Raw genomic sequence first — 26,316 nt, forward strand, 5'->3', positions numbered from 1 at the left:
CAGAAAACCCATAATCATCTCCCAGAATTAATGTTTCCAAAACTCAACATGGAAAATTGTATACAACTGTATAGACTTAACTGTGAACTATGTCACCTCCTCCCAGTATTCATATGTTAATGCCCTAACCCCCAACATGGCTGTTGTTGGAGATAAGGTCTTTAAGGAGGTAATGAAGGTTAACTGGGGTCATAATGGTGGAGCCCTAGTCCAATAGGATGAGTGTCCTTGTGAGAAGAGGAAGAGACAACCAGAGCTAGCTCACTGTCTCTGTGTGTAACAAAAGAAAGGCCATGTGGGGACATAGTGAGTAGATGGCTGTCTGCAAGCCAAGGAGAGAGGCCTCACCAGACAACCCTTCTGGCACTGTGATCTTAGACTTCCAGCCTCCAGGACTGTGAGAAAATAAATAAATGTTTAGGCTACCCAATCTGTGATGCCTTGTTATGGCAGTTAAGCAGACTGATGTAACCTCTAAGTAAGGTTAAAATCAGTCATCAAAGGCATGTGCACTCCAAGGAAATAAAATGGCTAATCCTTCACAGATTTGTTTTCATCACTCTTCCATTTTCAGATTATTTGCAAACTGGATACTCTCCCTATCAGAAGAATGTGGCGATTTCCCCTCCTGGATCCTCTTAGAGCAAAATAAATCCACACGAACAAGACACTCATATGCTTTATTCTCTCTATAAAACTGCCACTAAGTTGAGTTTTGCACTGTTCAAGACTTGCATAGCCCTACAAGTTCAGGCCACTCACTCTTTTCTTTGACAGTATTTGCTATCGCTCAATGAACAGTGAAGGATTTTTATTGCCTTTCTTCTGTGGGGAGGATTTATATGCCTCTTAATTTGTGTAAGTTGGACTACATTGTAAATGATTTACCCTCTAAATTCCAAAGTAAACTTGCCAAAGAGATGACCTTGTTTATTAAAATCTAATTAACTGAAGTTTTAGAATGTCCCTGAGTGGGTTACTGAATTTCTGTCTTTCTCCAAACCTAATAAACATCAAAGCCCCAGCTGGCTAGAGTTAACCATGAAACTCCAAACCTCACTGTGAAATTATCTAGTTAGTTCTTCTTTCAGTCCTTTTCTCTGGGAGTGCAGGTCCAAGAATCTTTTCCCAAAATATGTCGGCTGTCACATTTTTAGAAAGGCCAGGTGTTCCTCACTTGATTAGTTTTGATTTGAAGAAAGAGATCAGGCGCTCTTTATTCCCTGGATTAGAAACAAAAGGAAGCTGCACTTGTTATTTGTATTCCCCAGCAATGGTCAGAATGTGCTAATTATATGCCACTTCAGGTCACCCTCTGAACAAGGTTATATGCCATCTATACACTACTTGTATACATAGGACATTCATGAGTTTTGCTTCCAAAATTTTGTAAAATAATGTCGGCAAATTGATTACAGACATATGTGATAAAACATAATTGATTCAGCTCCCAGTGTATAAACAAAATCTCCTGGTGCTGCAGATTCCTCCAGCTTCTATCCTATTGCTTCTTCCATTTCTCATTCCAACTTCAAAATAACAGTTTAGGGTTGGTCTCTACCCTCTTGTTTCCCATTTGATTATCAGTCATTGAAAATTTTCTTTATTACTCTACAGGAAGTCTTTGAGATAGGTCCACCAATGATCTCCATATTAATATATCCAATGGGCACTCTAATTTTTTAGATACTAGACATCTTTGCAATGTTCAATATAATTGACTACTTTTTCTTCTCCCTGAAGCTCCCTTCAGGCTTATATTACACATAATTATTTTGGCTTTCTCCCTCCCAAATTTCAGATCATTTATTTTCCGTTTCCTTGGGTCATCTGTCTTCCTTCGTGCTTGAGACTGATAGCAATCTTAAGCCTCTTTCTATGGCTGCCTTCTGCCTCGCATTAGTCTCAGTTACCAAGAGATAATTTGAAACTTTATTTTTATTTGGACCATCTCATCCTAAAGAGTAAGTGCTTTTTCTTATTTTAGCTGAGGCCTTTTTCACATGTTTACATCCCACAGCATCTTCAAGATATTGATAACTTAAAAACAAATATCTATCCTCTTAAGGGCCCTACAGAGTTCAGAAACGGGTAAAGGAAACCACTTCCACCTTCAAACAAGTCTTTTCTGTGCACTAGGGGAGAAAAATGAGCTGCTGAGATGAAGTGGGAATGACAAAATATGTCAAGGATGATGTGATGATTGTAAAGAAAAGAGTGTGGTAATCATCAATATAAGAATCATTTCTATGGATTTGTGTTACTTGGAGGGGGCTTTAGAAATGGTGATAGAGGGAAAAAGCAGTGCTCCTTAGTTAAGAGAAGAATGCTTGTATCATTGAAAAAAAGTACCTTTTAGGACGGTCAAATCCACAAAATAAAAATTCAAGGTGTATTAAATTTTCTTCTGAGGCCAAATTCATCAGAACCAGTGTTCTTGTGAGTAATCTATTTAAGAAAAAATTTAGGGGGTGGAGAGTCTGATCATTCTCTTTCATGATGTGAAAACCTGTGAGGACAGTGAAGTAATACTTTACACAGAGAATAAATCAGATGAAAATCTGATGTTAATATTTATGATAAATCCTAATGTTATTAGGATTTTTTTCATGTTCAGGGAAAGGATCATAAATTAGGTGACTTCTGTTGTCTTGGAGTTTTTAGCACTGGCTCCAAGGCTGTGAATTTGACTAAGGGGTCAAGTACCCCCACATTCTAAAGCCAAGTGCAGCTCTGGCTCAGTTACCTACATTGGTTGACGTAAGAGAAGCCTAAAAATTCCTGGAGAAGTTTAAGAGACCAATGGGAAAGATTTATTTGTGGAGTTGTTAGCATATTCTATCTACCTCTAACCATCCCACCATTATGGGAGAGGGACGGGAGAACTTCACGAGAATGAATCAGAGAGCTGGACCCATGACTGCTGGAGCTAGAGAGGACAGGACCAATTCACAGCAGCCTGGAGTCTCCCTGACTAGCTTCAAAGTGAAGGGACTCTAGCATGTAGTCAACACCCCCCTTTCGGAGGTCAGTGAGACAAGAATGCATCATGTGCCCTGTGGGCCAAATGTAGAACCTGTGGGATGAGGCCAGTCACAAGCTACCTAGAGAGGAAGGGCCATCGAGCCAGGAGCGAGACTGAAGAGCAGCCATGACAAAGCAGAGGGGAGTCAGAAGTGACGAGATTTGTCTGCATTTGTCTGTTGGTTAGAAATAAAGCTTTAGGAACACTGAGAGAACCCAGAACATTCACCTTAATTTTAAAAGATATACAGGGCCAGTATAAGCAAAGTTTTTCCCATTGACTACTTTTGAGATGCCAGGAGTTGGCCATTAATTGCTGGTGACGAAAATACATGGAAATGTCAAGGAGGCCACACATCAAGTACTCTGTCCTTGCCAATCATATAATATATGAGGCACAGTTTTCAAAAACACAAGGAACCCTTGTTTAGGGAAAATATGGGTGTAAATAGTTCAATTCAGTGAAACAATTTTCCTATATGATAAAAAAATAGATTTTCATATCCTTTATAGGAAAACAATTGAAATTATTTAAGCAGAATTTGAGAAATGTAAGCATGCATTTTCTCTTCTTAAATTCTAGAGTGGTAGAGATTGGTCTGTTTTTCCTAGTTCAGCCACTAATTAGTTGGATACCTTAGACCAGGCATAGTTTTATTCCAAATCTGTTATCTCACCTGAAAAGTAAGGGTGAAAACTAATCTCCCAAACCATATGTTGGATACTGTATTAACATTTTCTGGAGAAACTACATAGAACCACAAAGTCCTATCTTCAAAGGGCTACCAATGACCCTATGCCATTGAGAAACAGACCAAATATTTATGTTTTAAGCCACACATTTAAGTTTGCCAAGTTTATTCAAATGCTTACTATTTGTTTTCTGTAATAACAAAGTAAACAAACATAAGTAGAATCAAAGAGCTACAGGGGAGGAAAAAACATATATTTTCCTCTACCTATCATAGGCTCTTCAGTTGGGGTCCTCTAAATTAGCAAGAGAAAAACAAACAGAATATGTTTGTTAGTACGTACCTATGGTAGTACCTATGGAAGTACCCAGTGATGAATAACCCAAAGGGACTTGGGCTCATATACCATCTTTAGCCAAAAGACAAGGGGTTTGGGACTTCTGTGTGAGGGAGGCAAGTTATGAGAAAGTGACCAGGAGAAGCATGGTAAAGAAGAGTTGTTTAGTAAGATTTCTTATGCAGGTTTCCTTTACAAAAAGAAAACTTGTGCCCTGTTTTTAGAACTTTTCTGTGTCTGCTGACCTCAGTGGCCTTTAGCTCAAAATACTCTATATGCCAAAGAGGCGTACTTTGAAGTTCCATATTCTGATACCCTTCAGAACCAAAATATATAGCTTATCTATGTAAAGAAACAATGGCCCAGATAAATTTATTAACTTACCTTTACATAGATGCAGAGTTGAAATAGGACTCCTGTCTTGAAGATCTAATTCTTTTTATTATATTAATTATATATGAAACTTCTAATTGAATATAATTTTCTAAAGAAAAAATAAAACCTCAATTACAGAAAAGAAATAATGAAACTGTTTAAAGAGCATTCAAGGAACTCCAATTATAAGGAAGGTCTCTTTCTCATTTCTCACCATTGATAGTAAGCACATACTGATTACTATTTTAGGATTGTGCCTAAATGGCTTCTATTTTTATTCATGTATTCAATCATGAAACATATGGAATGAGCCACTTTTAGGTGCTTACTAGTATTCAGTTTATAAAGTTTCATATCTGGCCTCAGGGAACTTGCATTCCAGAAGGAAAATCAAAGAACAATTTGCGTAGAATCCTGAAATGGTTACAAAGGCTTTCTAAGAGATTCTAAACTGAACAGATAATTGCTGTGCATTTACAAAAGGCCTAAGCTATTCCCACTGAAAAGGAGTAATTGAATCTGTAATTACTTCCATTTCTTAGGGGACATACTCAGGGATTCTAAAGATCTAATTGTGACGGTTGTTTTCTTAATTACTCTAATTGTTTTGTAGAAAACGGTACTGTACGTCCATTGAGGAAAGCTCAGTAGTCAGTGGTGACTGAGGACGCCATGAGAAGTATTTTAAAAGTTCTGCTTTATCGTGTATTAGACAGCTCTGTTGTTTATTTCAACTTCTCATGATCCAGCCATGCTTAGATAGCCCCCATGTGCTCTATGAACAAAGGCATTGACTTCTGATCATGATTTTCGTAAATGAACATAGAGGAACTGGTCAACCTGCTCCATGGTGATGGTAGGGCTGCCTTTTTAAGAACATGTAATCGTCTCCATGTAGTTGTTTCAGTGGTGCTAGCAATATTCCTCCCTCTCCCCAATCCAACCTCCACCATTCATAGAGATATGGTTTCTAAGAGCAGTCTTTTGTCTCATTAAGGCATTGCTTTTCTTAAACATGGATGGAATGGTTTGTCACATTTTTCTCTGAAAGTGGCTTTTAATAGGGGCAAGGACAGAGAAAGAATGAGAGTATTAATTTCCTGTTAAAGGAAAGGCCGAGGAGTGCATCCCCAGGCAGAGAAGATATAGAAAGATGAGTTGAGGACCAAAAAAATAAAAAATAAATTAAAAAAGCAAATAAAAATTCTCACTTACTTGAAAACAAATGTTTTAGCTAAAACTATCCTTGACTTGAGTCTATATGTTTCCTGCCTTTCTTATGTATATTAGGTATGAACTAGTAAAGAATTATGTAGTATTTGGTATTATACCTTGAAGACACATCTCATTCCTTGGTGGAGTCTGTCTCACTTTGCATAATGGATGTGTTTCTGAATGGTTATTTGGGAATCAAAATTTGTCAGGTTCAATTGTATATCCTTATTTCCTTGTACCTCCAAAGTTATAGGGAGCAAATGAGATCATCCAAGGGAAAGCACTGAGTATTTTTAAACTCTATACAACTGTAAGTTATTTATGTGTTTTTTATTTAAGAGATGGAAAGAATAAGAACAATGCAAAGTCCTTTAATAAAAATAATACTACTGAATCTGACATCTTTAGTGAAAGTTAACAGGAGAATAGTAACTATCCAGAAAATCTCAGGAAAATTCTTACAGGTTTTTACCTTTTGACCTACTTCTTTTTAGTGTATGTATTTAAGGTGTACAACTTGATGATTTGATGTATGTATACATTGTGAAATAATCAAGCTCATTAACACATCTATTATCTCACATAGTTACCTTTTTCTACTGAAGTATAATTGTCTTAGAATATTATATTTAACATAGTGATTCAATATTTTTATACATTACAGAATGATTACCACAATATGTCTAGTTGCCATCTGTCACCGTACAAAGTTATTAAATATTTACCATAGGGAAATTTACCATAGGGAAATATTTACCACATTCCCTATGCTGTACGTCATATCCCCTGACTCATTTATTTTGTAACTGGAAGTTCGTACCTCTTATTCTCCCTCACCTATTTCACTCATCCCCGCAACCCATCCCCTCTGGCAACCACCAGTTTGTTTTATGTATGTATGACTCTGTTTCTGTTTTATTATATTTGTTTGAGAGTTTTATTTTATAGATTCCGTATATAAGTGAAATCATACAATATTTGTCTTTTTCTGTTTGACTTATTCCACTTAGCATAATACCCTCCAGGTGTCCATACATGTTTTGCAAATGGCAAGATTTCATTCTTTTTTATGGCTGAGTAATATTCCATTATTTATATATATGTATATATCACATCTTCTTTATCTATTCTTCTGTTGTTGGACACAAGTTGCTTCCATATGTTGGCTATTATAAATAATGCTGCAGTGAATATAGGGGTGCTTATATCTTTTTGAATTAGTGTTTTTGTTTTCTTCAGAAAAATACCCAGAAGTGGAATTGCTGGATCATATGATAGTTCTATTTTTAATTTTTAATATTATTTGCATACTGTTTTCCATAGTGGTGGTACCAATTTACATTCCAACCAGCAGTGTAGGAGGGTTCCTTTAAGGCCTGTGTTTCCTTATTGATTACCTGTCTGGTTGATCTGTCCATTGATGTAAATGGGGTGTTAAAGTCCCCTACTATTGTGTTACTGTCAATTTCTCCCCTTATGTTTATTAATATCAGCTTTGTGTATTTAGGTGCCCCTATGCTGGGTGAATATATATTTACAATTATTATATCCTCTTCTTTGACTGTTCCCTTTATCATCATGCAATGTCCTTACTGATTACCTCTCCTTCAAATATGAATGTTAGGCTTGCCAGGTAGAGTGTTCTTGGTTGTAGGTTTTTTCCTTTCATCACTTGAAATATATTGTGCCACTCCTTCTGGACTGCAGAGTTACCGCTGAGAAGTCAGCTGAGAGTCTTATGGGAGTTCCCTTATAGGTAACTAGTTGATTTTCTCTTTTTGCTTTTAAGACTCTCTTTATCTTTAATTTTGCCATTTATTATTAAATTATTATAATGTATTTTGGTGTGGACTCCTTTGGGTTCATCTTCTTTGGGGCTCTCTGTGCTTCCTGGACCTGGATGCCTATTTCCTTTCCCAGGTTAGGAAACTTTTCAGCTCTTATTTATCCAAATAAGTTCTCTCCCTTTCTCTCTCTCGTCTCCTTCTGGGATCCCTATAATGCCAATTTTCGTACACTTGATGTTGTCTCAGTGGTCTTTTAAATTATTCTCATTTTTTTAATTTCTTTTTTCTGTTCAGCTTGGGTGATTTTCACTACTCCATCTTCCAGTTTACTGATCTGTTCCTCTGTATCATCTAATCTACTGTTGATTCCATCTAGTGTATTTTTAATTTTAGTTATTGTATTTGTCACCTCTTTGCTTCTTCGTGTTTTCTGACTCTTAGTTAAACTTCTCACTGTGCTCATCCATTCTTCTCCCAAGTTCATTTGGCATCTTTGTAATCATTACCTTGAACTCTTTATCAGGTACGTGGCTCATCTCCACTTCATTTAGTTCTTCTGGGATTTTGTCTTGTTTGTTTGTTTAGAACATATTCCTCTGTCTCCTCATTTTGCCTAATTCTCTGTGTTTATTTCTGTGTATAAGATAGGTCAGTTACATTTCCCTATCTTGGAGAAGTGGCCTTCTATAGGAGACATCCTGTGGGTCCCAGCAGCAAACTCCCCTTTGGTCACCATAGCTATATGCTCTGTGGATGCCCTCTGTGTGAGCTGCATGGGACCTTCCGTTGTGGAGGAGCTGACTATTGTGGGCATGCTGGCATGCAGAGCTGGCCCTCAGCCCAGTTGGCTGCCAGGTCCTGCTTTGTGTGGTGCCTTCTTGCCTGCTGGTGGTTAGGGCTGAGTCCCAGGGCAGTTGGCTTTGCAGTCCAGGGGCTCCCAGGGCCAGTGCCAGCCCACTAATGGGCAAGGCTGAGTCCCGGGTGGCTGTGTGAAGGGCCTGGGGGGACCCCAGACTGGTGTTGGCTTTTTGGTAGAGAGGTCCATGTCCAGGGCAGCTGGCTGCTGGGTCTGGGAGGACCTGGGGCTGGTGCCAGCCCACTGGTGGGAAGGTAAGCCCCAGCACTAATAGGCTAGAGGGAAGACTCCAAAATGGCTCTTGCGAGCACTAATGTCCTCATGGCAGAACAAGTGCTCCAAAATGGCTGCTGCCAGCCTCTGTGTCCCCAGAAGGAGTCCCAGTTGCTCCTTACCTTTCTAAAAGGCTCTCCAAAATCAGCAAGTAGGTCTGACCTAGGCTTCTTTCAAAATACTGCCTCTACTCTGGATTGAGAGGGTATGAGATTTTACATGTATCCTTTAATAGCAGAGTCTCTATTTCCTACAGCCCTCCAGCTCTCTTGTACACAAGCCACACTGACTTTCAGAGTCACATGTTCTGGGAGCTCATCTTCCCAGTGCAGGACCCCCAGCTTGGGGAGCCCACTGTGGGGCCTGGACTCCTTGCTCCTTGGGGAGAACCTCTGCAATTGTGATTTTCTCCCATTTGCGGGTTGTCTACCCAGGAGTGTGGTCTTGACTATATACTGTTTCCACTCCTTCCACCTGTCTTGTGGTTCCTTCTTTGCATCTTTACTTGTGGAAAGTTTTTTCTGCTCGTCTTCAGTTTGTTCTCATCGATAGTTTCTCTGTAAATAGTTGTAATTTTGGTGTGCCTGAGGGAGGAGGCGAGTTCAGGATCTTCCTATCTGTCATCTCGGCTACACCCATCTGGCCTACTCTTTCTAAGTTCTTGCTATGGAAAAAATACAGTCTAGTTTCTTCCAAAGTAGCATAATGTCTGGGGATGGCCATTAGGAGACGGAAAGGATCCAGAGGAAAGATACAAAAATTTATAGGAAATTTGAACATATTGTTTGAACCAAAATTACACAAAATATCCCAAAAAGTTTAGAAATGGTCCTTGAGATGAAAATTTGACGCTATAAAGTATTGGCATTTCCAGGAGATTACAGCGGCAAATGGTGACAATTGAATAGAATTTTACTTTTAGGCATGTCCTGGTAAACCATAGATATTTCGTTTTTGCTGAATGAGATACAGTTTCTATTATAAAGGTAGTTTGGGAATTTGCCATTGATCCTTATTCCCATCCCCAGACCCCGGCACCTACTAATCTACGTTCTATCTTTACATACTTGCCTTTTCTGGACATTTCATATAAATGGAGTTATGGCATATGTGGTCTTCTGTGTCTGACTTCTTTCCTTTAGCATCATGTTTCTGAGCTTATTCATTTTGTGTTGTATGTATCCACATTCTATTTCTTTTGCTAATGAGCAGTGTTCTATTGTGTGGATATACTACATTTTGATTATCCTTTTGCTAGTTGATGGACATTTGGGTTGTTTCCACTTTGGGGCTGTTGTGAATAAAGCTTCTGTAATCATCTACCTAGAAGTCTTTGTGTGGACATACGCTTTCTCTTGGGTAGATATCCAGGAATGGAATTTTGGGTCATATGGTAAATCTATGTTTAACTTTTTAGAAACTACCAAACTACTTTCAAAAGTGATTGCACCACTTTGCAATCCCATGAGCGATGTATGATGATTCCAGTTTCTCCAAATCCTCGTCAACTTATTTTCTGTCTTTTCTATTATTCTGATAAGAGTAAGGTGGCGTCTCAGTAGATGTTTAATTGCACGTCTCTAATGACTAATAATATTAAGCATCTTCTCATGTGTTTATTCCCCATTTCTATGTCTCTTTGACGTCTTCTGTAGCTAAATCTTCGGCTTCCTGTATTCTTCCAGAAATTTCTACCTTGGTGATTCTGTGCTGGAAATACATGAATATTCACTGACTGTAATTCTATTTGTTTGTTTGTTTTAAGTAAACAAGTACTTCTAAAACTTCACAAAGCAGAAGAAATTCTTCTCTGCTAGAATTATAGAACATACTCATAGTGTGGTAACTTTTATAACATCTGGTAGAAAAGCAAGCTTATAATTGCAGACACTTGGACTGTTTATTTTCCTCTAAGGCTTTGTATTTTTACTGAGCTAAGGGCAAGACCAGCGTGCCTTTTGCTTTCTCAGCAGGATAAGAAAAGAAGGCAAGGGAAGAGCAGCAGAGTAAGACAGAGTTCCTCGGAACAATAGTACTGACGCAAAATAACTGTAATGCCAGGTTAGAGAAGCAAACTCTGTAGAATCAAGTTTTCCTTTAATAACAACACTGATAGAAAGATTATGCAGGAGTCTGAGTTCAGGGCCTATTTGAAATGGATGATAGAATTTTTCTAATGTACCAGCTTAGCAATAGATGTAATTAGATTATGCTAACATGATAGTTACTGAATATCTCCCTAAATTAGATTGACCTCGATCATTAAAGATCATAACTTTCAATGAAGGCTTGTTTTGCTTGCTAAATAATTTTCACACAGGTGCTAAAATAGAAGTCTTATAGGTATTTGAAGGGTGTCTCATCAGGTCTCAGGTTATTTTCTATTCATCCACACATCATTTTTTGAAAGTGGGTTATGCTGTAGGATCACACAAGAAACTTCATGCTAGCCAAACCCCTTTATTGCCACGCATGAATCTGTTTCCACAACCAATTTGTTTCCAGCGGAGCCGACTGTTCGGTGAGTTTCACAAACAGTTGTTTGTGACTTTAAAATCCCTGGGCCTATTTATATCCCTGATCAAAAGTGATTGAGAAGGTAACTCTGTATTTTTTTTTTTCTCAGCTGATAATTATTTTCTCCTATTTTCTTGGTTTGGTTAAGGAGTATCTGAGGGTTATCACTACAGTAGTCCCTCATCCAAGTTTTTGCTGTATATGGTTTCAGTTAACCTCGGTCAACCGTGATCTGAAAATATTAAATGGAAAATTTCAGAAATAAACAATTCATTCGTTTAAAATTGCAGTGCTTTTGTTCGTTTTACTTAATAATGACCCCAAAGCACAAGAGCAGTGATGCTGGCAATTCAGATATGCCAAAGAGAAGCCATTAATGCTGCTTTTAAGTGAAAAGGTGGTGACTTAGTAAGGAAAGAAAACCGTATGCTGACGTTGCTAAGATTCATGGTGAGAACGAATGTTCTGTCCATGAAACTGTGAAGAAGGAAAAAGAAATTCGTGGTAGTTTTGCTGTTATAACCTCAAACTGCAAACGTTACAACACAGTGCTTAGTTAGGATGCAAAAGGCATTAAATTTGGACGATAAGATATTGTGTGTGTGTGAAAGAGGCCACATTCACATCTTTATAACAGTATATTGTTATAATTGTTGTATTTTATCATTCGTTGTTGTTAATCTCTTACTGAGCCTAATTTATAAATTAAACTTTATCACATATATACAGTACATATAGGAAAAAGCATAGTATATATAGGGTTCAGTACTATTTGTGATTTCAGGCATCCACTGGGGGTCTTGGAACGTATCCCCCGAGGCTAAGGGAGACTTCTGTATTAGCTGAACTGTAACCTTTTGTAAACTTCAGTATACCATTAAAAACAGTGGTCAGCTTGGGGATGGGGTAGTTCTAGACCACTTTTACTTGGTGTGCTGATGGCATAGGGGATGCCTGTGAGTATAACCCTGTGAGTATAACATTACAGATATCTTTGAACTTACTAATCACAAATAATTTTCTCAATGTTTCAGGATACCTAAGTGTATCTAAAAAGGTACATTTTCACCTCATCTGTAAATGAAAATTAAAAGAAAAAGGCTTTTAATTGACATAGTTGTTTTTTGGTTTTCTTCTGTTTTGTTTCTCCCCTCTCTTTTGTGGAAAATCCTAGATTGGGATCCAGATAATCTAGATTTGAATCCAGACTCTATAGTTACGAGCTGGTGACCTTGGTCAAGATAAATTCTCTGATTCTCATCAGTAAAATGGGGATAATGATGCCTCTATGGAAGAACTGATTTCAGATTAGATGTTGCATACAAGAAATAGTCTAATATACATAGGTATTCAATGATAGATGCTGTATTGTTACTATTGTTTTCTATGAATTAGAGTAGTGTTCTTTTTTTTTTTTTTAAAGAAGGATATTTATTTATTTTTGCTGTGTCGGGTCTTCGTTTCTGTGCAAGGGCTTTCTCTAGCTGTGGCAAGCGGGGACCACTTTTCATCACGGTGCGCGGGCCTCTCACTATTGCGGCCTCTCTTGGAGGCTCCAGACGCGCAGGCTCAGTAGTCGTGGCTCACGGGCCTAGTTGCTCCGCGGCATGTGGGATCCTCCCAGACCAGGGCTCGAACCCGTGTCCCCTGCATTAGCAGGCAGATTCTCAACAACTGCACCACCAGTGAAGCCCCCATATTTTTTGACACCCTATTTAAAAATTTTTTGAGCACATATTTACAAATAAGTATAAAAGTAAGATACAGGTTCCAGTGAATTAACATTTTATGTTCAATATAAAAAAATAAAGTTTTTAAAAATGATATAAAGTTGTCATTAATAATATCTTCTCTAAAATATTAATAGAAATTAAACATTTTTCCTTTAATTGTTTTAGTAACTGTGATGTGATTAAATACATATTATTTTAAATAATCTTGTATTACCAATTTGAAGATCTGCCTCTCTGTGTTTTTCATTTTGATATTTGACTTTATTGGCTATCATAGTTGAAAAGTACTACCTAAAGGAACATATGACAAACTAGATAAAGGTATATTGCTAAGTGCACCTACTGGATCATGATGTTAATTTCTCAGTTTCATTGACCAGTAATGCAAAGGTTTTGATCAAATGTAGTAAATTTCTATCATCTCTGAATCAGTTTTATTTGCAACGTAACTGAATAATGACCCATTTCAGTATTATAAAATAAGTCCAAAACCCACTAGAACTCTACATTTACAAGATTATTACAAATATTTTAAAATTATGTTTCCAAGTTGTGGAAGTGTGTAGGTGTGTAAATTCTTATGAGGTTATGCAGATATAAATTTTGGCAATAAGATTACATAGTGATTGGTCCAATTTCCAAACATTTGTTTCCAAAATACTCTCATATTAACACAAGATTTGTTATAAAGTAGTCACTTTCTCATTCACTGTAAATGAACCAACAATACCAAGTATCAGGTAAGGATGTTGAGCGTCCTGACACATGACTGCAGGCCACCTCGTGCGACGTCCATCAGAAAGTTAATTATTAATAAGGTTTAAGTTACTTCTCACTGCTAGAGTACATAAATGTTGGCTTAAATGCTTTTTTCCCCACCTCAGAGATATTCTCATGCCCCTTCCCTAACCCTATACTCAACTGTGGGGATAAGTTGTACATTAGGCCACCATGATTGTCAGTGCGATATTTGCTCAATAAATTCCCAGAGGAAAAAGGGGCCCTGATGATTTGGAGCAAGAGTTGGCAAGCGTTTTCTATAAAGGGCCGGATAATAAATATTTTAGGCTTTGAGGGCCATATGGTCTCTGTTATAACTACTCAGCTCTGCCAGTGTAGCCTGGAAGCACCATAGACAATATTGTAAAAAAAAGTTAAATTAAAAAGTGACTTTATTTCAGTAAAACTTTATTTATGGACACTGACTTTGAATTTTAGGTAATTTTCACATGGCACAGAATATTATTCTGCTTTTGATTTCTTTTCAACCATTTAAAATTTAAAAAAATAGGACTTCCCTGGTGGTCCAGTGGCTAAGGCTCCACGCTCCCAATGCAGGGGGCCCGGGTTCCATCCCTGGTCAGGGAACTAGATCCCACATGCCGCAACTAAGAGTATGCATGCTGCAACTACAGATACCGCATGCTGCAACTAGGACCTGGCACAGCCAAATAAATAAATATTAAAAAAAAAAAAAGCTTATGGGCCATCACAGAAAAAGCGACAAGATGAATGGTTCTCAGGACTTAGCTCACAAATCCCTGATCTAGAGTCAGTTAATTCTAAGTGATTATGAACTTGTAGAGAATCTCGGCCTAAAGTTCCACAGGAATGCACATTACTCTACTAAGTTGTCAAATCACAGTATGTTATTAAGGGTGCTTTCATTTATTGTCCCTTTAAGAAACATTAAATATCAAATTTAATAGCAAAGACTTTCTTCCCTCTCTAACATGATTTTAACTGATAGAAGTTCTAATATAAGGAGTTGGGTTTACAAATGATTTGAGGCTGGGTCACCAGTAGCTGCAGTGTCAGTAAGAATCACAGTGCTTTTCTGCATGATCTTAGTTCTCATATGATTAAAAAAAATTTTTTTTTGGACTTCCTTGGCGGTCCAGTTGTTAAGATGCCACACTTCCACTGCAGCAGGTGAGGGTTCGATCCCTGGTCAGGGAGCTAAGGATCCCGCATGCCATGTGGCAGCGGCCCCCAAAAAAATTTTTTTTTAACTTTATCTTGGAAACTCATTGAAATAACTAAGGCAGTGGAAAATACACTTGTTTGCGGTCCACTGGCTAAATTCTGTGACTCCTTCCTGGGTTTCTTTGGGTCCTGACACATGAAGGAGCATATGTTCAGTGACTTTCTAGAAGGTCAGAGGAGCAAGTAACTGCTCCTAACAGCATAGCCTTTTAGAGACAGGTTTCCAAGTTGGTTCTCCTCAATTCCCTGCAAGAGATGCAAATGACAGATCTTTAACCTGATTATTGAGCTCTCTCCCTCATTCTTCTTTTGTTTTTGAATTAATTTTTATTGAAGTATATCTGCTTTACAATATTGTGTTAGTTTCTACTGTACAGCAAAATGAGTCAGCCATACATATACAAATATCCCCTCCCTTTGGACTTCCTTCCCATTCAGGTCACCACAGTGCATTAAGCAGAGTTCCCTGTGCTATACAGTATGTTCTCATTAGTTATCCATTTTATACACAGTATCCATGGTGTATATGCGTCAATCCCAACCTCCCAATTCCTCCCAGTGCACCCCCCGCCAACTTTTCTCTCATTCTTCTATCATCCAAAATCAGTTTTCTCTCCTGTGATCAGTTGTACATACAATTTCAAAATTCTCATTTACATTCAGGCTGATCAGTGCACAAAATCATGCAAAAAGATAAATTTGTGGAATGACCTTAACACTGATTTGTGCCTCCCAGTCATCTAGCCCCACATGAGGGGATCTCTTGGCCACAGCAGCACAAAAAGAGGGTGAGGGGATAGGAATCTCCTATTAAGGTGAAATCTGTGCCACGTGGTAACTCACCTTGGTTCCATCCCTAAGAACATCTCCTATATTTCTGTGCTTCATCCTAGAATCAATACTTTACAACTAGCCTTGCCCTCTTCCTCTGTTTAGGGTGGGTATAGGGTTGAGTTAGGAGACCTGAAACAAGACAGATATAGAATAAACAGGAGAACAAATCTAAGAGAAAAGCCAAATTGGGCTTGCATCTCAACTCCACTCCTCATTAATAATGGAAGTAGACACTTAGTGAGCACCTGCTCTGTGTTCCAAATGTTGCATAAACATTTTCAGTTGTTAAAATAAACAAGAAGAGATGAAGGACCTGAAAGTATCTCTTATTTAGCTGATGCACAACAGGGAAGAAAGCCTCTGAAGCAACTGCTTCAAAGCAATTAAGGAGACAAGGGAGTTTTTTAATAGGGTTTTGTTTCTAATTTTATGCAAGAGATCAGGTTGGCTTTGTTGAACTTTTGATTCCCTGAGAGCAGCAAACTCTGCATGCATGCTCAGCATTTGATGTGTGTACTTCAAGCAACATGGTAGTCTACACTCAACCTGAAATAGCATGCTGTGTATTGGTTGTGACTCCCTGGAAATCAGGGTGTCAGTTTTGTTTTCCAGAAGGCAAAGCGGTCACAGTTGCTTCTGAGCCATGAGCTGTGAAACCACCCAGTGGAAGAGAGGGAACAACTCTAACTGTGGTTCTACTTAGTGCACCTCTGAGCATTTATTGGAATGTGGTCAATTGTTAGACAACTTAAACAATGATCAAAAAAGACATGTTTCTAACTTAGCCTCCTCATGCTTTTCTGTCTTTCCCTGTGATTCAGGAGGAAGGATGCTGGCTTCTTATCCTACAAGGATCACCTGCCAGTAAGCCAGGTGGTGGTTGGAGATACTGACCGGCAAGGCTCGGAAGCCAAACTGAGTGTGGGTCCCCTGCGCTGCCAAGGAGACAGTAAGTGTGCCCGTAGCTGGGGCTGGCACCTCCTTACCAATTTTAAATAGTGTTTCCCAGCAAACGCGAGGTTGGCGGAAAACAGATTGCTGTTCGATATAAACAGAGCCAAACGGAGGGCTAGGCAGACCTTAATACACAGAGGAGGGCAGCAAGCTGTAAGTCTCCAGTACAGGAGGCTAGATATGGGCGTAAAATGTGGCTATCCATCTTTCTTGTATATTCCTATGTAACAAATGTGACTACCTAAGTTTATGGTGACACAAGTAGCAATGCTAACAGCATAAAAGCAGCACTCAACAGCTGTGATTGCAGAGTGCTGCCGTTAATGCCATTAGCATAACTATTTATATCACCGGAAACTGAGTTTACGGTGATACAAATAGTAGCATTAGGGCTTAATGTATCATTGTAAACCTGGATTATGGTCACATAAAGTTGGACATTAGTGCTATCAGATTTCACCATCACCAGAGCTTGATGGTCCCTTGTAAGCCAAAGAGTGTTTCTGTAACTACATCTTGCTTTCAAGATTGGGCACCACAGGGAGGAATTTGGGGCTGTTGGCAGTCAGGGAGTTAGCCTGATGGTCCCACCTAATTAAGGGTACCATTAGGATTTTATGTTGTTTGATGCCCTTCAGTGTGCTTTATGCGTAGTCGGAGGGGACTGGTGACAGGCTGCTATGGGGATTCTGCAGTGAGCATCCTGGGTGTCATTTCCCTTCTTCTCTTCTGCACACATGATTTGGGCAGCTCTTCCAGGAGTATGCTTTTGTGATTGTGTGCTAGGCATCAGGAGACTAGATTCTGTTCCTGAGTAGCTGACTTGTCAGAAGACCTCAGGCAAACTCCTCCTTTTTCTCTGCTGTGGTGCTCAGAATACCACCTGCGTCCCAGCTCCTCCTGGGGAGGCCATAAAGATTTTAGTGCCTAGATCTGGATTCCTCCTAGCAAAGCATTCTGTCAGATGGAATGTTATTACCGCTTCCATAAATCAAGGGAGAATTCGACCTACTCAATGTAATAAATTATCGCATCCACTCAAAGAGGTGTCCTAAGGAATGGAATGACGCATGCTCAGCTGTTTACTACTTAGTACATCAAGGCTGTCAGCAATTAAACCATGCAGTGTTCCTGATACAAAAGAGATGGAGTTTGTAGTGATTTTTCCCTTCTTACACAGAGAAAATGAAAATGCTGTCCTTAAAAGGAAACTGGTCAAAAGAGCTTTGTCATGCATTTATTAAACAATAATACTTCCTTTGACTAGCTTAGTAGAGCTGTGCAATAAGAAATTTTGTTTCGACTGCTTAAGAAAAGATATTGACATAAAATAATAATATATATGCCTTTTTAAACACATATTTTGAGAGATGGACTATAGTGTCACTCTCCAAATAGGCAGGTTCTCATGGGTTATCTAATGAAAATCAGTTTCATTATGTCATAATTACTCATTAATGTATAAAGGTAAAGTAGTTCTCACTTATCAATTCTAATTCTAAAGTTAGCCTTAAATTAGAGAAAGGGTTCCCATTAAGTAATGGATTAAGTCAATATAGTTATACAGTCCCACTTCTGCAAATTTTTTTTACCACTCTTAAAGAGTCCAGGTACTTTAAATAGTATATGTGGGAGTGTATTAACAGTTTATAGTTAATATTAGCATGTTTTCTCTTAATAAATCAGTCCTCAGGAAGAATTTATTATGTGTCTGCTATTTGTCTAGCACTTTACTAGGTACTCTGGTGAGTTAAAAACAGAATTTCAAACCATGTTTTGAGAAATGCACATTAAAAAGTATTGGAAAACATAAAATGTTTTATAATTTAATAGACTTGTGATCTAAAATTATTGCAACTGGTGCTCAAGAAAGGAGTGATAAATAGTATATTTCAGGCAGACTTTATATTTAAATAGAGAAAATAGGAGAAGTATGGTGGTCAGTGTTCATTTGCATTTCTTTCCCAAGGCTGTTGCTCTTAGAGACATTCTTGGGACCAACTGATAGACGAAGAGCTATCCTGTTCATTGACACTGCATGGCCTCAGGATTCTTGTAGCACTGCAGCTTCAAGACTTAATCTGTATTTTACCTGATACTTCATGAAAATAAAAGCTCAGTCAATTTTTAATTGCAATTATGTGGAATATTTCTGTGTCCAAGAGAAAGAGAGAGAGAGAGAGAGAGATCTTCGTTTTTTGTAGGCAACCGGCAGTATTATATACCTCATACCTGAATTGCCAGGTAGTAGTTAGCAGTTTTGATGCTCACCTTCCTTTTAAGAATGTTCTAACGTGGACACAGTAATGATAAAGTGTCTACATCATAGCATTTTCCAGATTTTACACATGTATGGTGTCCTTGGATACAGCCCCCTGCGAGGTAGGTAAGGTAAATATTAGCCTTTCTGTTTCACAAATGAACAAAATATTTCTTTTAAAGTGTCATCTACGCAACAAATTTCCATGTCCCCTTTGGCTGCTTCTGGGAGTCTCCCAGAGGAAAGACAGAGCAGAGAACATAACCAGCTTTCTCTGCATGAGGTCAGGCTTGTTTCCCCGACTCCATTCTCATCCCTGAGTCAACGGCAGAAATTAAATTGTTTGAAAAGTATTTCATCTGGGTCTCTCCCCACCCACGTCCAGTTACCAGCACAGCATGAATGTTGGGGGGATTAGATTCCAATTTGTATAAGTTAAAAAGTGGTATCATGCATATATCCTGTTGTTTGCAGAGATTAACTTTGTGTCATTTACTGAAGTCTGTGCAAAGGTACAGTTTAAAAAAACCAAATCCACTGTTGAGAAATGTCTTTCTCTATTTGAGGAGTTGAATGATGACAGCCCTCGCAAGCTGTCTCTTGAATTAGGTCTGGTTCTACCTCCCAGTCTTAGAGAATGAAACAGTTTTTGTGGGCTCTGACCAACCGTTTCGGCAGTTTCAGTTGATTTCATCATGCCTGCTGAGTTTCATTTTTACTTTGATTCATCTGAACTCAGACCCATAAAATCAAAATGCTAAGAAAATCAGTGAGTTCCAGACCTGCTGCATTTCCCATATAGCACTGTAAAATGCTTATGCCCTTATACTTTTGGGTTTTTTTTTTTCAAACGTGTTCAAATGGAAGTCTCAAATCTAAAACTGCAAGTGTGACTGAGGATGGATGGTTAGCTAAGATAAAAAGTGAGGTAAAATGACAAATTACCCCCTTAAACCATGCGTACTCGCCTAGGAGGAAACAAGAGAGCTATTTAGAGGACCAAAACGGCTGACAGAGAAGAAATTGTTTTCAAATTTAAAAATATAATTGTTCTTGGACGGAGTTGCTAAACTTCTATGGAATTAGTTCAAAAACAAACTATTTTGGGTTTTGGAGGTAGGAATCTTTTTTGTACTATATATAGTGACTATGATTAATTGTAGAAAGTATTTGCTAGATAATTGTTTTATTCTCGACCATATAAGGTAAAGATTTCCCATATCTCCTCTAGGGATACAGAGACTTTAAACAATTAATTAGGAGCAAGTTTGCTACAAAGGCAAGTGTTTTTAATATACTTGGGTAGAAACAATCAGGAAAACATGTTACTCAAGGACCGCTGAGTCCGTGCCTGAAACCCGCCCTGGCTGTCAGCATGGCCGGACTGGAGTCATGGTGAGCGTTTAAGATGAAAATTCAAGTTCTTAGAGCTACAGAGGTGACTGAGAGGCCAAGAAGAAAAGGCAAGGCAGAACACATCCGGTTCAGGAGCACTCAGAGGACAGAGACAAAGCTGAGAGTGAAAGAAACACAGATGATGACAGCATTTCATCCAAACGACATTGGCCTTTTATCCTTTGGGAATGAAATCATATGTGCCCGAGATATATAAAGGCCACCCTGTCTTTACTGTAAGACTTTTACAGACCAGGGCCATCACCAGCCATTCCCTTACCAGGGAAGGCAAGGCAATGACTATATCTACATGTTGTTTCTCCCAGGATAAGACAATTTCATTGGGAGCTCAAATGAGTATCATTCCCCATAGGATGGACCCAGGGGCACACACAGGCCACACCGTCTCCCGGTGTGAGACACACTCAGTGCCGCTTAAGAGGACTAGACAAGGAGAGAGGGGCAGCTGCTCATCTGGGCTCAGGAAGCGGTTTTGATTGTGCAGAGGAAGCCGCTCCCCGGGCTCCAGAGAAGAGTAGACACTTTGCGTATCCCCCTTTTCTTCGCTGCTTCAGGCTTGGAAGAGCCGAGAAAGGGAAAGGGCCCAGCATGCAGGCTGTAAGCCATGCACTTTATATTCATCTTCTCTCTTGATTCTCCCAACATCCTGTATGCGGTGATAGCTTTGTATTTTGTACCAATGAGAAAACAGAATCCGACTTATTAGATGGTTTGCCAATGAGTTTCAGAGCTGGGGCCAGAAGAACCGTGTGATTCCAGAGCAGATGCTCACGTTCTTTTCGTTTCCCCATTTCTTCCCGTGAAATGTAGATGTATGTACTTGCGTCAAGTACAGCTAAAAGCAATCACAAAGAGTCACAACATTCTAGCGGTGGAAGACTTAGATATCAGACAGTACAAACATCTCATTTTACAGACGAGGGAACTTGGGTATGGGGAGGTTAAGTGACCGACCCAGGGGCTCCCAGCTGGTTTATGGCAGAGCACAGGGAGAGAGAGTTTGACACAAGCCTTCATCTTTAGTAATTCCCTGTGGCCAAGATGAATGTTGAGATCTGAAGAGGGAGCTTTGACCTGGAACTCTGACCCTGGGTCCCTGCCCATCAACAGCCAAGCAGAGCAATAAAGTGGTCCGAGCTCTTAATCTTGCCCCACTGTGGGATCAACTGTCTGGAAACCCTGATAGAAAACTCACAACCATAGGGATGAGGGGTCAATGACAGAAAGTTAGTGACTTCTTTTTTGTGTGTGTTTTGTTTTTACTTTGAGTTCTAGGCATTTTTTTGGCCGATAGTAGCCAACAGGGAAAAAACAAAAAACAAACCACCCACAGTTATGTGTAGAAGCCATTAACTTCTATTTTTTTTCTTAATGCTCCAGCCTCTGCTGCTATTGCCATAGGCTACTACCGACTGAGAAGCCAGAGTGTCTCTTAAGAACAAGCAGAAATAGTGAAAATTTCAGGATCAAAACCTAGGCTGATTCCCATTAAAGGACTGAGCCGTCTGGGCACATCTAAGGGCAGCTCCAGTGACACAGGCAGCAGAGGCAGAAAGAAGGAAGCCTTCCCTTTGGTCTTCCAGACTCCAGAGTGACTTTAAACGGTTAGAAGTGGACAGCGCCCCTGAAAAGAATCAGCTCTTTCATATTATTTGGCCACGCAACGTTAGCTGCAAACTCACTGTAGAAATGGGAAGTAAAATTAGTTACAGTTGGGGGGTAGTACTTCTATTTTACAATAGATGTGGTATTTGTATGCCTGTGGCTGACTTCCCCACCTATCCTTTCAAATACTGCTTGTATTTAGAGGAATCATCACATCCCACAGAGGAGATCTGCCTGGCTGAGTGAGTCTTGCTTCCTTGGTGTCCTCTCCCTGGGTGCCCATCCTTTCCCTGAACTTGTCACAGGATCCCAGGTACCGGAGAGACTTTGTTCTGTAAATTGAATCCCCACCATTGGGTTCCGCTGCTGAACTTGCCAATTGATCTCTCCAGACTTTTGCAGAAGAGAGTTAGGCTTGCTCCTTTGGCTCTAAGAATTCCTGGTGTGGAACGTGTTTGGAATCAAGAAAAATGCTAGGTGAAACAGTTTCTTACCTGTCCAGGATCTGCTCCTAGGATCTAATTCAACTTAACAGCCTTTACTGAGAAAAATGGGACATGGCTCCCATCCTGGATCAGTTTATATTATATCAAGGGTGAAAATTCTGACAAAGTGGAGATTTGGAGGGAAGCTTGGATTCTTAGTGGGAGCTTGAAAAAAGTATGGCGGTCTTGAGTGGCAGTGCTTTACAAACTGTAATGTGCTCAGAAATCACCTGGGGATCGTGGTAACATGCAGATTCTGATTCAGGAAGTCTGGGCCAGGACTCGAGATGCTACTGCTGCTGCCACTGGCCAGTGGACCACACTCTGAGTAGCAGCGTTATAGAGCAGCACTGTGAATAGCATAGACTTTGGAACCACACACATCTGCCTCCAAATCCCAACTCCCTCCCTCACCAGCCATGTGCCTTTGAACCGGTTCCTTAACCTCCCTGGTCTTCCACTTCCTGCTCACAACCTTCTCTCAGCTGCAAATGAGAATAATCGTAACTGCATCGCTGCAGTGCTTCTTTTAAACTCCAATTCCCCGCAGCCTTGCACACAGTCAGTGCTCTCTGGTTGTTATCACCACCATTATTATTACCTTTGTTCATTATGGAAAGAGTGACAGGCTTGGTATCAGAAAAGCTCTGCCCACCTCCCTGTCCTGTATCCCACTGTCTTTACCCTCGACTCTACCTATTCTTAGAGAAGACCTGCCTTGTCTCATAGCTGAGAGTTGGCGCCCAGCCAGCAGCCTCCTTCCTGATTGGGAGGTGGTGGCCACAACCTCTGCTTAGAGCTCAGCTGCCTTTGCTGGGCTCCCAGGGTGATGATGTCTGTCCATGCAAACAACCCTCATTTCCTTCTCTCTGGTCTCCTTCGCTGGAAGCAGTTGGAAACCACCCCCTTTGCTTGCTGCCATCTTTGGAAACGGCCCTTGGAGAACCTGGAGGACCCTAGCAAAATGCACAAAGAGCCCAATAACATACACAGCACTCGCCATTCCCCATGACAGCCACAGAAGGAGCCTTTCGTCCAAACAGGGAGTCAGCTAGCCTTTCCTCTAAAAGACCAGACAGGAAGTATTCTAGGCTTTGGGACCATACAGGCTGTTAGAACCACTCAACCCTATAGTGTGAAAGCTGTCGTAGACAATATGTAAACAGATGGACATGGATGGTTACAACAAAATATTACTTAGAGAAACAGGAAACAGACTGGATTTGGCCTGAAGGCCATAGGTTGCTGAACCTCTGACCTAGAGTTTAAAAATTTTTTGGAAAAATGTGTAGGACTTGAAAAATGTATGGAATTATGGCAGAATATTTTGCTGTTTTAATGCAGATTTTAGCCAGTTTTCAAACTCGGTCACAGTAACCTTCCAATTCATCCGCTGATGATATTGAGCAAGGATTCGCCTCCCCTTCTGCTACATTGTCTTTCTCCACGCACACTCAGATTTTAGCCTAGATTATACAGTAGCTTCTATATATACACTCAGCATTGATATGAGGCACTGTGTGAATATAAGGAAGTACAAACTACATTTCTTGCCCTCAAAGAGCCTACAAAAACATTGGCAATCAAGACACAAACACTGCAGGGCTCTCCTGGTGGCGCAGTGGTTGAGAGTCCGCTTGCCGTTGCACGGGACACGGGTTCGTGCCCCGGTCCGGGAAGATCCCACATGCCGCAGAGCGTCTGGGCCCGTGAGCCATGGTCGCTGAGCCTGCGGGTATGGAGCCTGTGCTCCACAATGGGAGGGGCCGCAGCAGTGAGAGGACCACGTACCGCAAAAAAAAAAAAAGACATAAACACTGCAGACTGAAGTTCACATTCACCACCATAATCGTTTCTCCACCTATTATCCAGAGTGACTTTTCCAAGCGGTGAATCAAATTACAGCACTTTTTGACTTATAACCAGCTGATAACTTCCCATCACTCTTAAAACGCCAACCCTTTACCACATGCTACAAGGCTACTTCGTGTGATCTGCCCCACCCACCGGTCATCCCCACTTCTTCCATTCCATCCCCACTGGTCTCATATCTCCAACGTGCTCTGCTTGTTACCACCTCCAGAACTTTTCCTGGTGGTTTCCTCTGCCTGGAACTTTCTCCCCATCGAGGCTCAGCTGGGCTGCAGGTCTCAGCTTCGATATTAACTCTTCCAAGAGAGCTTCCCTGCCCACTCAGCTAACAGTCACCCACATCTCACCACTCCCCATAGAACTGACCACAGTCTGAAATTCTCTCTGCAATGCTACGACACAACCCTAACATGAACTGCCCGGAGTCAGCATAGATTTCAGTCCCTAAGAAGACGGCCTTTTCTTTAGACCGCAGCTGCAAGTTTAGAGGGGGTTCCCAAGCCACCTGCTCTTCTGACCAAGTGACTACAAATTTGGGGGTTCCCAGTATCTCCTCAGGACCAAAAATTTACCAGGATGACTCGGAGAAGTCAGGAAAGCACAATACTTAAGATTACAGTTCTATTATCAAAGATACAAATCCGGACTGGCTGAATGAACTGATGCACAGGGTGAGTTCTGGGAGGGTTTCAAATGCGGAGTCCCTATGTCTTCTCCTCATGGAATGTGGACACATCACCCGCTCAGGCTATCAGTGTGTGTCACTAACCAGGGAAACTCACGTCCACTTCAGATGTCTAGATTTTTTACTGGGGTTTCATTATGTAGGCATGATTCAGTAAGTCATTGGCCACATGATTGAATTCAATCTCCATCTTCCCTTCCTTCTTCTCCCTGGAGATAGGGCTGATATATCCTGGTTCAAAGCCCCAACCCCCTAATCCCATGCTTGGTCTTTTGGGCAGGGCCATTCTCCATCATTTTTTTTTTTTTTTTTTTTTTGGACAGGGACTGAGGAAGGTGTCATACACAGTCAACTAGAGAAGACATGCCACATGGAGTCTGCAGCGGGATCTCTTGATAATGGCAGGTGTCTTTGAAGAACCCTCAAATACACCCTAAAAATTACTAACTTTTGAAGATCTGCCCACATGCATGGACAGCTAAGAGAGAACTACATGATACCACTTCCCCTTCTTTTTTTTTTTTTTTTTTTTTTTTTGGCGGTACGCGGGCCTCTCACTGTTGTGGCCTCTCCCGTCGCGGAGCACAGGCTCTGGACGTGCAGGCTCAGCGGCCATGGCTCACGGGCCCAGCTGCTCCGCGACACGTGGGATCTTCCCGGACCGGGGCACGCACCCGTGTCCCCTGCATCGGCAGGCAGATTCTCAACCACCGCGCCACCAGGGAAGCCCCATTCTCCATCCTAAAAAGTATCTAGGGGCCCACCATGAATAACAATGATACTCCTATCATTCAGGAAATTCCAAGGGTCTAGAAGCTCTTTCCCAGGAACTTGGGACAAAGGCAGGATAAATTATCCATTGCACAAGCAGCTCTTTTCTCTGTGAATTTGCATTATTTTTGTCCTCACCCCCAACGGTAGGTGGAAACTCAGGCAGAGATCTAAACCCTGTACAAAGGCAGTGCCTGCCACATTGAGAAGCTCAAATATGTGTTCGTTAAATGAATATGAATGGTTAAATAACCACAAAAGATTTAAATAAGCATTTCAGGCTAACAATGGAGGTAGTGCCACAAGGCACTTCATGATAAATTGTAGAAAACTTGCAGAGACAATAATTGCTATAGAGGTCCAAGAGAGGAACTGTCACTTCATTTATATGCACAACTATTTTTAACCTCAGTAAGGTTTTTGCACATTTATTCATCTTAACTAAATGAAAACTTTTATTCCTTTGTACCTTGAAAACCCCTTGAATCCGATGATTATCTTCAAATTAAGGATTTTTAAAAAAAAAACCTTTTTTGCTAAGTTTCTGTATTTTCTCTGGCATTTCTAAATCAGGATGCACGTGAAGTATTAAATTTATAGAACTCATTGTTTAATCTAAATTAGATTAACACCCCTGGC

General features: G+C 40.2%; 1 protein-coding gene across 1 annotated transcript in view; it reads left to right on the forward strand.

Annotated features, from left to right (window-relative positions):
* The window catches only part of CNTNAP2 (contactin associated protein 2), a 2,003,631-nt gene that overhangs the window by 1,614,437 nt on the left and 362,878 nt on the right, over positions 1-26,316 (forward strand). The window contains exon 16 of the mRNA XM_024742848.1: positions 16,451-16,578. Within this exon, the coding sequence (XP_024598616.1) occupies positions 16,451-16,578 (128 nt within the window). The remainder of the gene's footprint in view (positions 1-16,450; positions 16,579-26,316) is intronic.

Source organism: Neophocaena asiaeorientalis, unplaced genomic scaffold (assembly GCF_003031525.2).
Source record: "Neophocaena asiaeorientalis asiaeorientalis breed wild unplaced genomic scaffold, Neophocaena_asiaeorientalis_V1.1 scaffold798, whole genome shotgun sequence".
Lineage (NCBI taxonomy): Eukaryota > Metazoa > Chordata > Mammalia > Artiodactyla > Phocoenidae > Neophocaena > Neophocaena asiaeorientalis.